Source organism: Hippocampus zosterae, chromosome 19, assembly GCF_025434085.1.
Source record: "Hippocampus zosterae strain Florida chromosome 19, ASM2543408v3, whole genome shotgun sequence".
NCBI classification, from domain to species: Eukaryota; Metazoa; Chordata; class Actinopteri; order Syngnathiformes; family Syngnathidae; genus Hippocampus; species Hippocampus zosterae.
Genome location: NC_067469.1, coordinates 9,290,376 through 9,306,593, shown reverse-complemented (window position 1 = coordinate 9,306,593; position 16,218 = coordinate 9,290,376). Strand labels below are relative to the sequence as shown.

Here is a 16,218-nt window from a genome sequence, read left to right as displayed (position 1 = left end):
TGCGGGGCCCACCTCTCCCTGAGAGATACAGTGAGAAACTCAGTCATCCAGGGGGGACGCAGAGTCGAATTGCTACTTCTCCACCTTGACAGGGGCCAGATGAGGTAGTTTATCCATCTGATTAGGATGCTTCCTGGATGTTTCCCTGGTGAGGTGTTTCGGGCATGTCCCACTGACAGGGGGCCCCGGGGATGACCAAAAACACGCTGGAGAGACTATGTCTCACGGCTGGCCTGGGAACGGCTTGTGATTCCTCCGGAAGAATTGGAAGATATGGCTGGTAAGAGGGAAGTGTGGGCTTCCCTGCTAAAGCTGCTGCCTCCGCAACCGAATACCGGATAAGTGGTAGAAAATGGTATGGTATGGTTATTACACCTTGTTTCATACTTGTGGACATGTCTTTCTTAACAAAGCATTCTTTGAATAATGCAAATAGATGAGCTTCAATAATATCCCCAAAATGTACATTCCAGTCATAGACCATCTTTTCCGGAGATTTTTCTTTTTTCCATTACATGACTAGACTGAGAGATGTATTATGTTCTGAAATAGTCAGTGGAAATTCTTTAATCACTTGAATATATTTATCACAATCTCTGAAGAGTTTGATTTACATAAATGACTGTAAAATTGTCCAACATATTTTTAAATATACAAATAATTGTTGGTCATGTTATCATTTATTTCAAGGGTTGAAACATTATTTCTTTTTTTATGTTTCTCCAGAGTAAAAAAAAAAATGGATTTCTCTCGCCTTATGACATCCATTTGGCGCTTGATCTTATAAAAGCTCCTTTCACCATGTTAATATCTGCAAAATCTATATCCTCTTTTAATTATTTAATTTCAATGTCTTCGTCCTCTGATAGATGATCTTTTTTCCATTTTAGAATTTTGTGCATTCATGATAACGATTTATTTCGTTGAAATGGCTTTCTTTACTTCATCTCTTTTGAGATGAAGCTGTTTGAAAGTGCTCTATAAATACTGTTGACTTGATCTCATTGCTCTTTCACTAACTTTTCTTTATATTAAATATTTGTTTAACTCACTTTAAGTATTCCCATCTTTGCATTTGATTATTTTCACTTTTGATTCAGAGTATCTGTACTGCCGTTTTCTTGACCATATTTCAAAATATTTTTTTATTTTATCATTCAAGAGGTTATTATTTAGTTTACAGCAGGGGTGTCAAACTCATTTTTGTCGCGGGCCACATTATAGTTACCGGTTTCCTTAGACGGCCGTTATGACTGTGAAACCATATCAGGAAGTCAAGAATAATGAGTGATAATGATGAACAGTTTATTAGACTGTAGTTTAAGTTACTGTAATTAGAGTTTTGGTAACAAGAACATTTACAATAGCTCAATTATACATCAAATACAAGAATTTGAAGTTTCGGTACAAATTTTAGTAAGCAACTTAGAAGTAAGCATGTTTGATTTGCTTTCGCGGGCCACATCAAATGATGTGGGCCAGATCTGGCCCCCGGGCCTTAAGTTTAACACCAGTGATTTACAGAAACCATCGGTTGTATTTATTTATTTAGGTTTAGAACCAACTCAAAGAATAGTAATTAGTTTATGATCAGTTAGTGGCGCAGAATTATGAAAAGATTCCGAAATAAATTTCAAACACGTTGATGAAACAAACCATAAATCAATCCTTGACTGCAATAATCCGGGCGCAAGGTTTTTTGGTTCTACCCGGAAACTTGGTGGTGTCGGAATTTCCGGTGGCGTCAGAGCGGCAGGCCTCCATTAGAGCTGCAGCTGTTTGGAGAGGAACAACAACAACAAAAACGGGGCCGAGAGACGGAGCGGCCAACGGTGACAGTCCGCTCCAAGCTCGACCGACGCGGCCTCCGTTCTGGAAGTTGAGCCCCCTTTTCCCACCCGGAGCACCGCCGGCTTCTAACCACGGCCGCTCTCGGTGAGGAAACTCTGGCCTCCGCTTCCTCCTCCTCCGACTCGGACACCGGCGGAGCGTCGCCGCCCCCGCGGAAGAAGCACCGAGCCTCGGCGGCGGAGGGAGCAGGAGAGCCCGGGGCTTCAGCGGTTGTGCCAGGCCTTGCCGGAGTTGTCTTGGGACTCGCAGCCACATCGACCATCCACTTGAACCGCAGCGCCGTCGGCTACTTGAGCAGCAGCAACAGCAGCATGCAGGCGAACGGAGCGGGGCAAGAATCGGGCGAGCTTTCCTGTCTGGCCTCCGCGCAGAACGGCGAGGCGGCTGCGGCTGGTAGTGGTTGTGGTGGCGGCGGTGGTGGTGGGTCGCACTCCAACGGGCTTCTTCTCGCCGGTGCGGACAACGGTAACGGCGTGGGCTCAAGTAACGGCTCCTCGTCGTCCACCTCCAACGCTTGTGGGACTTCTGCCGCGGCCTCTTCGGGCTCGGAGGTGGGCTCGCTGAAGAAAAAGAAGCGGTTGTCGCAGGCAGAGGAAGATGTCATCCGGCTCATAGGTCAACATCTCCACGGACTGGGGCTCAAGTAAGTTGTGGCACAACTGGTTGGAAATGATCTTGCTTGCTTTAAAAAGTGCGACACAGCGGCCGGGGGAAGCGCTGTTGCTGCGCCTTGACAGGGACAAACATGGGGGATGGGTCCAAATGTTGGCTGGTTCGCTCTCGGCAAAGAAGGCAAGAAGGCGAGGGGTCCATCTTGCACAATAACACTTAGACATTTAGCATGCTAACAAGCGACAGCCTGCTCTCAGCTGGCGTGTTTACACACCAAACGGAATAATTGCCATACAAATACACATTGCGACCACAATGTGAGTGGATTTTAAGTGGTGCTCTGTTTTTACACGACTTTTAGTGTTTTTTGCTCATTTGAGTGCATTACATCATCTCTCGTCAGTTACGTTTTCACAATGTTTTTTTAATGACTGGCTGAGCGAATACCGTAGGAGCATTTTTTAAGGGTTGTGGTTTTCCTCCATTTTGACTGCCACTAGTGATAATGTCACATTTTTTAGGCCTATTGGGAGGTGTTTTTAATAGGCGGCCCGACTGCAATGTTATGCAAGCTACTAGTGACGAATTGTCCCCACCTAAAAGTAGTCGCAAAAGCTATTTACTGCATTTCTTCGCTCTCCGTCTTAAGGTCCATTTACTAGTACACTGATTATTTTAAAGTAAGACAATTTATCGCACGAGTTGAACCGTTTTGTCTGGGCAGTGATTTCCTCTATTCCTGCCACTTTTGGCCGACTAGCACTAAATTGCCCTCACCACGTTCAACTCGAAGACATGTTTCAGGCACAAAGTAGCCTTCCGGACCCTACCAGTCACGCCAAAATGCCCACAAGTATTTCCTCCCTACTAACCTTGAGTTGGCCTACTATCTCCTCACCCTCTCCTCTTTCATCTATAACTGCTTCAAACAACAAAGAGTATGCACAAAAGGGGTTAAGATTGATGACTCTCTGTGTCTTATGTGTTGTGTTGTATTATTTTGTTATGATGTTATTATGACTTCAAGAGTGGCTGCCTTTACAGCAGCTCCTATACTTTTTGTTCTTCTATTTTCTTCCTTTCGTAGCTTTGCTGCTGTAAATTGGGAATTTCTCCATTGTGAGACGAATAAAGGTTTTCTTACTAGTAGGCCAAATGTGTCCTTTGGCTGAGCACAATGAGCGCACTAGTACATGGACCTTAAACTGGATTGCAAGGATCTCGAAGAAATGCTTAAACATAAAGTTTTTATTGACTTGGAAATCTGTTTGAGTAACTCTCTTCAAGTAATAAGTACTAAACTTGTTATTTTTTTGTAATGTGTCACTCAGTAAATAAAACCTCCACTACATGAATGTATATGAGAATAGTGATATAGTGCCAAGACATTGTGGTGGATAAAATAAACATGGAAACGAAAAAAATAAACCCATCAGAATTTTCCCTTTCAAAACTGTTCAGAGAGGCTCGCAACCGAGTCCACAGATGTTTGTGTTTCTCGGACAAACACTTTTTGAAATGATGACTTCAGTGGTTTGTAGATAGACAACGACACCTTCCAACTCGCATACAAATGTGGGTTATCTCATCGCCGCAGGTCTATAACTCCGTTGTGACTCAACGACTGCTGCTGGTCGTTGCTGCGCCATTGTGACATTTGAACTTACGCGGCTAGAAATGCTGCTTTGTAAACCATAATGGGATGCCATCACACTGAAGGCCATGCCTAACCTTCCTGATCTCAGCTCACATAGTGGCAATTCGGGTACACCTATAGTACATAATAGTCTGCTAGAAATCCTTGCCGTGACAAATGGTGCCTACATCAAATCAAGGTGGGGTGGAATTTGTTTTTTTCTTCTCCTCAGGCGTCTGCCTCCTTTTTTTTGCATTCACTTGCTTTCTCTGTGTGTGTTTGGTGGCTGCAGTCAGACGGTGGACCTGCTGATGCAGGAGTCGGGCTGCAGACTGGAGCACTCGTCGGCTAGCAAGTTCCGCAACCATGTCATGGAGGGCGAGTGGGACAAGGTCAGTTTTCTGTTGCTGGTCCCTCTCTCTGGAATGACCTCCCACTGAACATTTGGCAAGCCTCCTCGCTGCCCATCTTCAAAACCCTTCTCAAAACTCACTTGTATTCTTTGGCATTCGACTCAGCATGACTTAGATTTGTTCTTGGTTTTACTGTTTGGTGCTTTCTACTGTCTTATTACCGATTTGTTTTACTGGTTATTGTATGTGTTAAATTGCTCCATGTACAGCACTTTGTATGCAGCGATGGTTGTTTGAAAGTGCTTTATAAATACAGTTGAGTTGAGTTTTGTTGGGGATAACCACATTAGTGGGGGTGGGGCCCAAGTTTTTGTTTTATCCACTCTGTGTCATCTTTGCAAGCGCATGTTATTTTAGAACAGGCCTTTGCTCTTGTCAGGGCTAACTAACGAGGCTATAAATTGTCTAAAAAAGACAATTTTGTGACAAAAATGTGAATTGCTTCTAGCTGGAAAGTGACGTCAACAAAGGCTGTCAACTTTAGGATGTGGAAGGTTTTTACTCTGCCCCAGCCAATGTCAAATTGGCCTCGTTCTTCTTCTTGACGCCAAGCCTAGTCGTAAAAATGCCTTCTGAAAAATCAAGGTCATGTCTCTCTCCCATTACAAATAAAAAATCTCTCGTAGAGCAGCGGTGACCCCCAGGCCCCCAGCCTCTTGTCTACCCCCGTTGGCCGTCGGTGTGAAAGCAAAAACTGCTGCGCTCACCATTTTTCCTTTTGTTTTGGTCCAGGCTGAGAATGATCTCAATGAACTGAGAGCCCTGATGCATTCGCCCAACGCCATTGTGGTAAGCGGCCTTTTTACAAAATCTCAACCAGGGGCCCATGAATATCCTCCGGGGGGGCCTTCTGGAAGGATTTTTGTTGTTGCTGCTGCTTCCAGAATGTGTTTTCGTAGACTGCCATGATAATGACTTGTCAAAACGATTTTGCTGGAGAGATCAACTGTGGCCCAAAAGGCTTCATCAAAATCCTATTGAAAATGACTTATGATGAAAATGAACCTTTTGGCACTGTTGTGGCCATTGAAACCCAAAACGTTTTTTTAAATTCTTTATTTAGGCTACTCGGTTGGATCACACAATTTGGGTCGATGTATTTTTTGGTTTTCTACGAGATCACGTGAGTGGAATGGAGAAAGGCTGGAGCCTATTTAAGTGTTTTTTTTTCTTTTTTTGGTGTGTGTGTGTTCAGCGTATGAAGTTCTTGCTGCTGCAACAGAAGTATTTGGAGTACCTGGAAGACGGCAAAGTCCTGGAGGCTCTGCAAGTGCTCCGCGGGGAGCTGACGCCGCTCAAGTACAACACGGACCGCATCCACGTGCTCAGCGGGTACCACTCTGTCACTCTTAAGAGCTCATACATAACCCCGCACACCCCATTGACAAAATCTTTTGGCTGGAGTGCCCAAATCCAAATACCCAATTCCATTTTGATGTACGATTTAATGTGTTTACTTTTCCTTGGTAACCTGAGTGCCCCAACATATTTTTTTTGGTGTTATCTCGTTTCTTTCTTTTTTTGATTTTGTTTTGTGTTCTGAACCAAATTTATTGTGATGGTCAAGCTTAAGATACACTGCGGCTTATGTGATGTGGACGGGTAAAGAAATTTAGCTATTAAGATGATCTAAAGAGAGCCGTGTGCACTTGAAGCTGTTATTGAACGGGATAAACATTCATACGGAGCTTCTGTGGCCCGCAGCTTGCAGCCAGATGCTCGCACACTGGCTATTTAATTCCAGCTGCGAATGTCACTCGCTAGGCCACACCTCTTAGGGGCACACATTCAATAGACAAATTCCAACTACCGGTATGTGCAGGGAAGTAATTGTCCAACCGATTATATTAGCAAATATTAGCCCCTTTCACCATATTTATCATCGGGTGGAGTTGTGCTGATTAAATGCAGGTGTGATCTTGCTTTCTCTTAAACCAGTAAATGCAATTCAGTAGATCTGATCGGGCAGTAAAGGACGTGCCTGGCTGTCAGACGGCCGTTTTGTGCGAATTACGCTGTCCGTCCTCTGGTATGCTTGCGGCAGGTATCTTATGTGCAGCCATGCTGAGGATCTAAGGGCCAAGGCGGAGTGGGAGGGCAAAGGCACGGCCTCCCGCTGCCGATTGCTGGACAAATTACAAAGTGAGGGAGACGCCGTTTGTCTCGCTCCCGCCGGCGACCGGAACACTAATGCGCCGTTCCGACGTCTCTGTTCATCTGTAGCGTACCTGCCGCCGTCCGTGATGTTGCCCCCGCGGCGGCTGCAGAACCTCCTGCGACAGGCGGTGGAGCTGCAGAGGGACCGCTGCCTCTATCACAACACCAAGCTGGATAGCAGCCTGGACTCGGTGTCGCTGCTCATCGATCATGTCTGCAGCAGGTCTCTGCTCCACGCCGTGTGGCATTCCTTCTTGACGTCTTGTCGATTTTGTTTGTCTAAATTCAACTGCTGCATTTGAATTGTGAGGTTTCACAGTTTTTAACCTGTGCTTACTTTGGCGAACCGCCTGGCTATCGATCTCATTTTGTACTTTCTAATCTGATCTTTGCCTTATTTATTGGACTTTGACCACCTATGTCAGTGCTAGCGAAAATGTTATGTGAAGATCTTACTGTGCCTTTTTTTTTAAACCTCCCTTGTTTTCTCACAGGAAGCAGTTCCCATGTTACACGCAACAGATTCTGACCGAGCACTGTAATGAAGTGTGGTTTTGCAAGTTCTCAAACGACGGCACCAAGCTGGCCACGGGCTCCAAAGACACCACCGTCATCATTTGGCAGGTGGACCCGGTGCGTATACAAACCTGCTGAATTCAACCGTATTTATCATTATTATTATTATTATTATTATTATTTTTAAAAAAAATCTTATTGGGTGAACCCCCATTTATCACTGTTCACGATATTTCTCATACCCGGTTGGAAGTCTTGTCTAAAACTGACATACCGTATTTTCACGACTATTCGACGCATCGTACTAATGGCCGCAGTCTCATTAATGGGTGACATTTCTGTATTTTACACATACACAGGACGCATCGTACTAATGGCCGCAGTTTTACAATGGTAAAACATACGCCAGCTTAAACATACGGCATGCATGCACGCACTCCAACACGTTAGCTTGAAGCATACGGTAACATGCCAAGACATACAGATAAGATAAAAACACGTTTTTAAAAAGGCAACGAAAGCAGAACTGAGTTCGGGTGTATTTTATTTAGCGATCGTACAATGTTCTCACGTTTTTCGATCAATCATCACCCAGAAATCCATCAAAGTCCTCATCCTCTGTATCAGAAGCAGAGGACTGCACATCTCAGTTGTCATTGAATGCATCACATGCTAGTGTGAGTTGCTACGCATTGCCGAGCAGAAAGAAGGAGTAGCAACAGCAAAGTCAACATTTCTCTCGTGTGAAGCTTTCCCACATTTGAAAGTAAAGAACAGAGCGAAACATGGTGGCAGCGCGTGTGTGTGTCGAAAGAATTGAACAATTGTGCAAGTACCGTAATCCATCAAAAACGCTGCGTTCCCTCTCGTTGGTGCGTATTGTGGCGTAACTCGCCAAGCGCTGCCTCTCACTCTTTGTAAAGTTGTGTTTGCCACCGATCATCCATTGTTCCCATGCCGTTTGCAACTTTACTTTGAACGCCCGGTTGATGCCAATGTCCAGCGGTTGGAGTTCTTTAGTCAAGCCTCCGGGAATAACGGCAAGCTCAGAGTTCGTTTGCTTGACTTGTTTTTTCACCGCTGCTGTGAGATGGGCACGCATGCCAAAAGATAACCGGTGGCTTTAAGTTTGAACTGAGCTTCGTAGGCGTGTCTTTTTGTCGAATTTATTTTCAGGGGTTCTTAGAAACCAAAACCGGAGTTGTTTTGCAACAATGCACATTGCCACACGCTATACAAGTGTTGGTACTGGCTTGAGGCGTCCACTTACACGCCCACCTTTCACCATTGGCGGACTAGCTTGTCTGTCCTCTCTCTCCCTCTCTCTCTCTCTCTCTCCCTCTCCATATATGTATATATACACGCCCACCCTTCCCTGATTGGCCGACTTCTTTCATGCCTGGCCACCGTCACTTCCGCCTTTTCTCTATATAAACAGCGTGTCGGCTGTCAGTCAGATTTTGGAACTCGGCGCATATAAAGGACGCTCCGCACCATAAGGCGTCCTGTCCATTTTGGAGAAAATTTAAGACTTTTAATGGCGCCTTGTAGTCGTGAAAATACGGTACAAAACAAAAAGGCACATTGCATATTTAACTCATTCAGTTCCAGACAATTCTAGACCAAGTCTGAAAAGACGTTTAAATACGTCTCTGGGAGTGAATGAGTTTAACACCAAACTGTTGCACCAGACCACATCATATTATCAAGGTCACGGTAATCTTTATTGTCTTTGTGCTCAATCCCCAGTGCAAAACATGCAGTGCATCAAAAACGCATGTCTCGAGAAAGCCTGCTAGCTTAATTAATGTCTGCTAGCTTAATGTCTTCTGCTAGCTTAATGTTAACATGACAGGGGCTCGGAGGATGAACCAAGCCGTAGCAGCATTATTTGGTGCATGTCCTTTTATGATTTTTTTTCTATGGTGCTGTTGTGCAGGAGAGCCACCAGCTGAAGCTGCTGCGGACTCTGGAGGGTCATGCGTACGGGGTCTCGTACCTGGCCTGGAGCCCAGACGACACCTACCTGATTGCCTGCGGACCCGACGACTGCTCTGAGCTGTGGCTCTGGAATGTTCAGGTAAGCGACGACGTGGCTTTGGACTGGTGGTTTTGCAGCCAAGTGCCAATTATTTGTAGTCCGGACTCAGAGGCTTGACCATCTTCATCACTTTCTCTTCTTTCCCGCCTCCTGCTCTTAATGGTTTTTTTTCTCCCCCTACCCTGTTTCCACGCTCTTCCGTGTGCTCGCCATTCATGCCTTTTGACCAGACGGGGGAGCTGCGCACCAAAATGTCGCAGTCCCATGAGGACAGTCTGACCAGTGTGGCCTGGAACCCTGACGGCAAACGCTTTGTCACGGGAGGACAGAGGGGCCAGTTCTATCAATGCGTATGTGCGAGTCACGTGCTTATTGCAGCCTCCTGCTCTGCGTACATGTCTTGAACATTTGCCTTCGTGGTTCCTCAGGATCTGGACGGCAACCTGCTGGATTCGTGGGAAGGCGTGAGAGTGCAGTGCCTGTGGTGCCTGAGCGACGGCAGGACAGTGCTGGCCTCAGACACCCACCAACGTATTCGGGGCTACAACTTTGAGGACCTCGCCGACAGAAACATGTACGCCCACAACAAGAGGTTTCATTCAGACTGTATAAATGAATAATGATAACTAAACAATCTTCTCCAATGAAACCCTCATCTTTTCACATTGTCATTTGGAATGCTTGGAGTGTAACACCTACACGACATCCCAAAAGGTTTTCTGGGTAAATTTCAGTATGAACCTAAAATGCTTCGAAAGGTGAACTCAAAAGGCATTACAAAAAGTATCACTTAAAAATATATGTGTCAAGTTATCCAAAGAAATACAGGAGCTCTAATGTTATGATTGTTTTTTTTTTTTTTTTGCCCGGCAGAGTCCAGGAGGACCATCCTATCATGTCTTTTACTGTTTCCAAAAATGGAAGATTAGCTGTGTTAAATGTAGCAACTCAGGTGAGCAGACAGTCTCTTTCTCTTTAAAAAAAAAAACTGACATCTAAGACGTGTGTCCTGTAATCAACGCATGCATGTGCCCTTTCGCAGGGAGTGCACTTGTGGGACCTACAGGACCGAGTGCTGGTCAGGAAATACCAAGGTGTCACCCAGGGCTTCTACACCATCCACTCGTGTTTCGGGGGACACAATGAAGACTTCATTGCCAGTGGCAGCGAAGGTGCAGTACACATTAGCAGTACATTTCCTTTAGGTGGAATCACCACTTTGGGTGCTGAGAAAGAAAATGGAATTTCACAACAAATTACACACACACAGACAAAATAGGTTGTGAGGCGAGAAACGGAATGCTCTCAACCAGAATGTACAGTTGCATCTCAATAAATTAAAAATTTGCGTCAAACTCAAATTCCAAAAGTGAACGTCATATAGATGATCTCCAATGACAGTTAAATATTTCTCAGTTGGAGATTTTTGAATTGCGCTACTGGAAGAAATGAACCTTTCTACCATGTTTGCAATTTTTTGGGGCTCGGTTTGCACCTTTAATATCTATTTGCGCATTCCTCTGTTATAAACTGCTGATATTTATTTTCTTTTTCTTCATGTTTGTCTCTTGTAATGTGGTAATTGGAATGACAACCTCTGAGGGATGTCTGGCCAGAAAATGCTGGCTTTATTCCAAATATTGCAACCTCTTGGGCAAGTTTGAAACAAGTATGAGAACAGTCCTGGCAACCCGAAAAAAAAAAATACTTCACTACCTGCCTGGCACACATAAATACGACGCCACATTTTTTTAAGTACCATTACGCCAGATAAATGATTAAATAATTACATATTCATAATAATAATAATAATGCATATTATTTATAAGCGCCTTTCAAGACACCCAAGGTAATTGATGTTTAGATTTTTAAAATAATTTCCATATTTAATTATTTCATTATTTATGTCAGTAAGTATTTCATTTCGTGGGTTCAGTATTTAATCATATATTGAAATCATTTGATTTTGAAATGGCTAAATAAATAAACATTGAAATCATTAAATCGATTCTAATCAAACAATGCATGACACAACTGCTGTATTTAATTTTTCGCCTTTTGGTCGTCCATGCCCTGCGTGCCAAGTCTGAAAAAGGCCTTGACGGTAAACTGTAGTACCCACTCCCTCCTCTGAATGGTGCTGTTTGTACTCTTTGGACACATTTCATAACTCATTGAGGGAAGAACACATATTTATTCAGATGTCACGGGGAAAGGATCTTCAAACTAATCAAGTCATTTATATTTATTGTATAAATGAATTGTATCTACTCTAAGTCAACACTTGCGAAAACGTTGGAAAAACAATGATCAACATTTTTTTCCCTCATTTTCTGACATGTTACGGGCCAAACAAGTAACTGAATCATTATCCATTCATGGAAAAATAATAGTCATTTGAATCTGTTCTTATTTGTTTGACTTCCTCATTCATGCATAAGTCATTGCTTGTTGCTGGTGTTCCTCCCATGCAGACCACAAAGTGTACATTTGGCACCGGCGGGGCGAGCTTCCCATCGCGGAGTTGATGGGCCACACGCGTACCGTCAACTGTGTGAGCTGGAACCCGACCATCCCGGGGCTCATGGCGTCCGCCTCGGACGACGGCACGGTGCGCGTCTGGGGCCCTGCACCCTTCCACGACTCGCAAGAAGCTGACGCGCTCAACGGTACTTACAATTAAGGGGCCAATACACTTCTCCCATAACAAGTCGAAAACTTTTTTTCTAATGCTAATTTCATACTGTGATATGAGTTTGATGTCATGTTTCCCATTTAAAAAGAAAAAGCTAAAACGTGTTACTCTGTCCCCCCCCCCCCCCCCTCCTCAGAGAACTGCAGTAACATGGACAGTTGATGGACACTTCAACCCACCAGTACTCCTCCATAAAAAAAATCCAATCTCAACACCCACCCAAAACGTACGCCGAGGCAAAAACAAACAAACAAACAAAACAAAGGAGCGTGCAAGCCACCAATACAAAAAAAAGAGAGACTGACACTGGGATGCAGAAGACAGACCTTGATGATGGACAATTTGGTGTCCTCATCTAAAAAAAAAAACCTGTCTCCCCCTTAACCTTTGCTCCTCCAGTGAAGTGAGGACGCAACACACCAAGAGGTGAAGCAGCAGAGCCCTTCGATCCTCAGCTGACCGCTTCCACACCACTTTGCAGTCTAGCTGTTGTCAATTGAACGACATCTGTCCATTTGTCTCCTCTCGCCTCCATTGGAAAGAATGGTGGAAGGGACAGCGTTTTCTCAAAAACTACACTACGACTACTAAAGTGTGGGATGTGGGCTTTTGGGTGAAATTGCACCGTGAACCTAAAATGCATCATCACCTTTCCAGGTCCAATTCGTTTGACCTTCTCGCAACTTGGGTTGTGACTTTGGCAGTGCCCAATTTGTGCACAAAAGTCAAATTAAGATCAGCTGATAAGGTTAGCTAGACACTGGTGCCGATTTTTTTATTTTTTGCCCCGCCTGTCTTGAGATGCAAGTGGGAAAAAAATTGAGGTACCAGTGCACTTCAAATCCCTGCCGCTAGTAGGCAGTAAATGTTACAACATCCAGCCACCATCAATTCACTTTGGTTTCCTTGCAGTGTAAGGACAGTACCTATTGGTGGCGTTGATACGCCATTAAGCTGCTTTTTCATTCTAGCTCGCAGAAGAACAAGGAAGGACAATACATTAGCGCACATTTTCTTGCTAGCCAATTTTGTAAGTTATGTACAGTACCTCACTGTTGAGTGCAATTTTTTTCTGATGGAAAAATATGTAAAAAATTTGGGTCGTTTTTTGGGGTGGGGAGGGGGCATTCACGGATTCCCTTGTTGCTAGATTTTTGGGGGATCCTATTCCTGTTATAGTCCCCACCAATTAGTAGTATTATAGTCCCATTCCCTTCCTTATTTTTTATTATTACTATTTTCTGTTACCCCGCTTATTGAGATCTCCTTTATACCATGTCTTTTTTTCTTTTTCTCCCCCCCCCCCATCCGCCGCACAAATAGCAGGAGTCCACTGCCCTGTGTATTTTGATAAAAGAGCATTTTTTCTGACCCCCGAAAAATGTTTAAAAAACCAAATTGAAAAAAAGGCATTGGAACAGATGGACGTTTCCCTTTCATTTCGATGAGACGCCAAGCGTGCTCGTCGAATGAATCTGTCATGGCAACACTGTAGCGCATTTTAGGTTGTTTTTGAAATTTCACCCAAACGCCCAGCATTCTCAACTTTGTTGCATTAGTGTATTGTCTTCCCATTACAACACACGCACACACAAAAAAATGTTTACTGAGATTTTTTTTTTAACTTACTTTTAAACAACAGCCCGAACATATTTTCTTTTCGCGAGACTCATCTTGATTCCATTTTGGTTTCTGTGGCGAGCGAGGATTGTCCTCACGCCAGACTCTGCCCCTCACCCATCGTGTCTCCCCCTTTCCTGACATTTGCTGCTGCTGCTTCTGCTGCTGCTGCAGCACAATTGCATCCGCCTGAACAGGGAGGACGCTGCATATCAGTGTGCATGTGTGCGCGCTTGTGTGATAGAGGGCCGTCATTTTTTGAGACAAACTGTGACCCCCTGCCCCCCTACCCCCCAAAAAAAATTTAAGTCCGTGTGTTTATGAAAAGGAGTTCGAGTGTATATTCCATAGCCTCGATGTCCGGTTTAAGAGCCATATACTAGGATTGTCTTTGTCCTCACTGGTAGAACAACTCAGCGCACGACTAGAATGCCTGGAAGATTTTTTTTCCCCGCTGCCACTAGTGCCAATTTTGACCGACTAGTATGCAATTAAGCCTTACTGTGCTGCACGAGGACCTGCACGAGGCCTAACTTTTAGGCATTTGTCACACACTAGTAGCCTCCTGGACCCTATGAGTTAGCACCGAAATCTCCACTAGTAGTTTTGTCTCACTAGCAACATATACTCGTAAAGATGTACAGTAGTGGAAAGGCAGTCGTCGAAAAATGTTGCATTTATTGGATATCCAACTTCAGGTCATGTGTGCTCTTATGCGCTTTGTACTTGTGAGTAAAATGAATCAGCACACTAGTAGAAGTCTGTTGAACTGCCGTGGCTTTCATTAACAATCATTCATTTTTGCATTTCAGCGGTAGCCAGTTTAAGAGTTATGTTAATGAGTTAAGAGCCAGTTATGTGCTTTTATTAGTAGGACTAGTACGCTGAAATGTCACACTGTCGTGGGGAAAACATAAGTGGGAAGACCCAGTCAGTCTCCGGGAGGACTGAGTCGTTCAGTTGTGAGAAGTTGTCTTACTCGTGAGGATGGAGTGGACTAGTACATTGATCTTTTGATGGACATCAAGGATGTGGAATAAATTCTCAGATGACTCTGTCTGTGTGTGCGTGTGCGCACGTGTGTATGTGTTCAGTTCGCAAACTTCGCACCAGCAAAAAATTCCCCCCCGCACCACCTCCCTTTCTGAGCCTTCTTAATCCCACAGTCAAAATGAAAGACAATTATTTTTTCTAAAAAAAAGTTATCCAAAGCCCTCGGGACCTCGATCTGTAGAACAAAAGAATAATACTTGAGAGCCATTTTTTAATTTAAATCTGAGATATATAATTATTATGATTTACACTAACACCATGTGGCATTGGAAGTGCACTGTGTTGACAGCAGTTGGAAGAAAAGCATTTTATTTTTATTTTTTTTAACGGAGGACAACAATATTTACTGACTGGGAAGAGCAATTTGCAGTTTCAAAAACACGCACACAAACTGCCTTCCTGCAACAAACAAAACCCAATCAACCGTTTCCCTTTTTTGTCATTAATTTACTGTAAAGTGGGAGAGGTCGTCGAGGCAATTTAATTTGATTGAACTCTCCCCCGAATTGACTGATTCGATTTTTATTATTTTTTAAAATATGCCCAGACAAACGCCCTCCTGTCTGCCAGTCGTTTCCAGTGGTCAGCGTCCATTCAGAAGCTTTCTTTCTCGCCCCTTTTTTTCAGGGTTTGTGACGATGATTTTGCCACAGACATTTTTCAAGTTTCAAAAAGAGTGCTTTACTGTCTTGTTTTTATTGAATATTTTGTTATTTTATTATTTTTCCCCACCCCCCACATTATATCCCCCACCTTGTATGATCATATTAAAGTATAACCAGTGATTTGGGCTCTTTATTTTCTGTTCTTTTTTTAATTAATTTATTTTTTTTTTGGTTTTGTCACTAACCCAAAATATGCACAGTAACACCCGTTTGGATGCGTGTTACCTAAAAAACTCCATCAGGTTAAAAATAGCCACCCCTCGCCTTGAAAACATAAAAATAACTATTGTTCGTGTGTGTGGTGAACTGACTGATGTCTCTGTGTGCCAATCTCCATTATTGTCAAAACCAAATCACTTGGAAAAGGGATGTTTCCCAGGGGGGTCTGGACGCTTTTGATACCCCACTGCAGCTCATCCCACCACCTGGACAACCGGATGGATTCCAAAATGAAGCATGTTTGAGCATTTTATTCTGTATCCTTTTCTACTAGTATGCTCTTTGTCCCCACAATTTAACACATTGGTCGACTGACTGTCTTACTCGTGATGTTTTGTCCACTGCGACCCAGAAATAAACCAGCCGTTCGGGACAATCTGGACATTCTACAGACATTCACGATGGCCGCCGTGCCCCTGACACATCTGCCTAAGTGGTACTCGTACTACTAATTACAAGATACAATTCTGTAGTTCACATGTAGTGTTTCATTAGTAGTACTCGTATCATGCACGTTAACTTGTGCACACCTTTGACTCTTTTTGTCATGGTTAGTTGTCCTATTCGCGTGCCAAAATATAAAGTAGTGGAAAAAACATTACAAGTAGTGCACTACATTGTCTCTGGTGAGGACAAAACGTTTACTAGTACATGGACAAAGATGATGAGGAAGAAATGTTGAAAATGTTTCCGTCATACGCTGTGTCTGTATGCAATCTGTTATCTCCTCTTAAGAGGTT

The 16,218-nt window shown here is 43.8% G+C and overlaps 1 protein-coding gene across 1 annotated transcript; it reads left to right on the top strand.

The window, feature by feature from the left end:
• The first annotated feature begins 1,743 nt into the window (after positions 1–1,743).
• On the top strand, positions 1,744–15,379 carry wdr26b (WD repeat domain 26b). The gene is made up of 14 exons (XM_052052626.1): positions 1,744–2,494; positions 4,392–4,491; positions 5,245–5,301; positions 5,708–5,844; positions 6,557–6,654; positions 6,736–6,892; positions 7,164–7,302; positions 9,125–9,265; positions 9,457–9,576; positions 9,655–9,800; positions 10,100–10,178; positions 10,269–10,398; positions 11,701–11,895; positions 12,058–15,379. The coding sequence occupies exons 1-14, from the start codon at positions 2,163–2,165 to the stop codon at positions 12,081–12,083; spliced, it is 1,857 nt and encodes a 618-aa protein (XP_051908586.1). The 5' UTR covers positions 1,744–2,162; the 3' UTR covers positions 12,084–15,379.
• Positions 15,380–16,218: the final 839 nt, after the last annotated feature.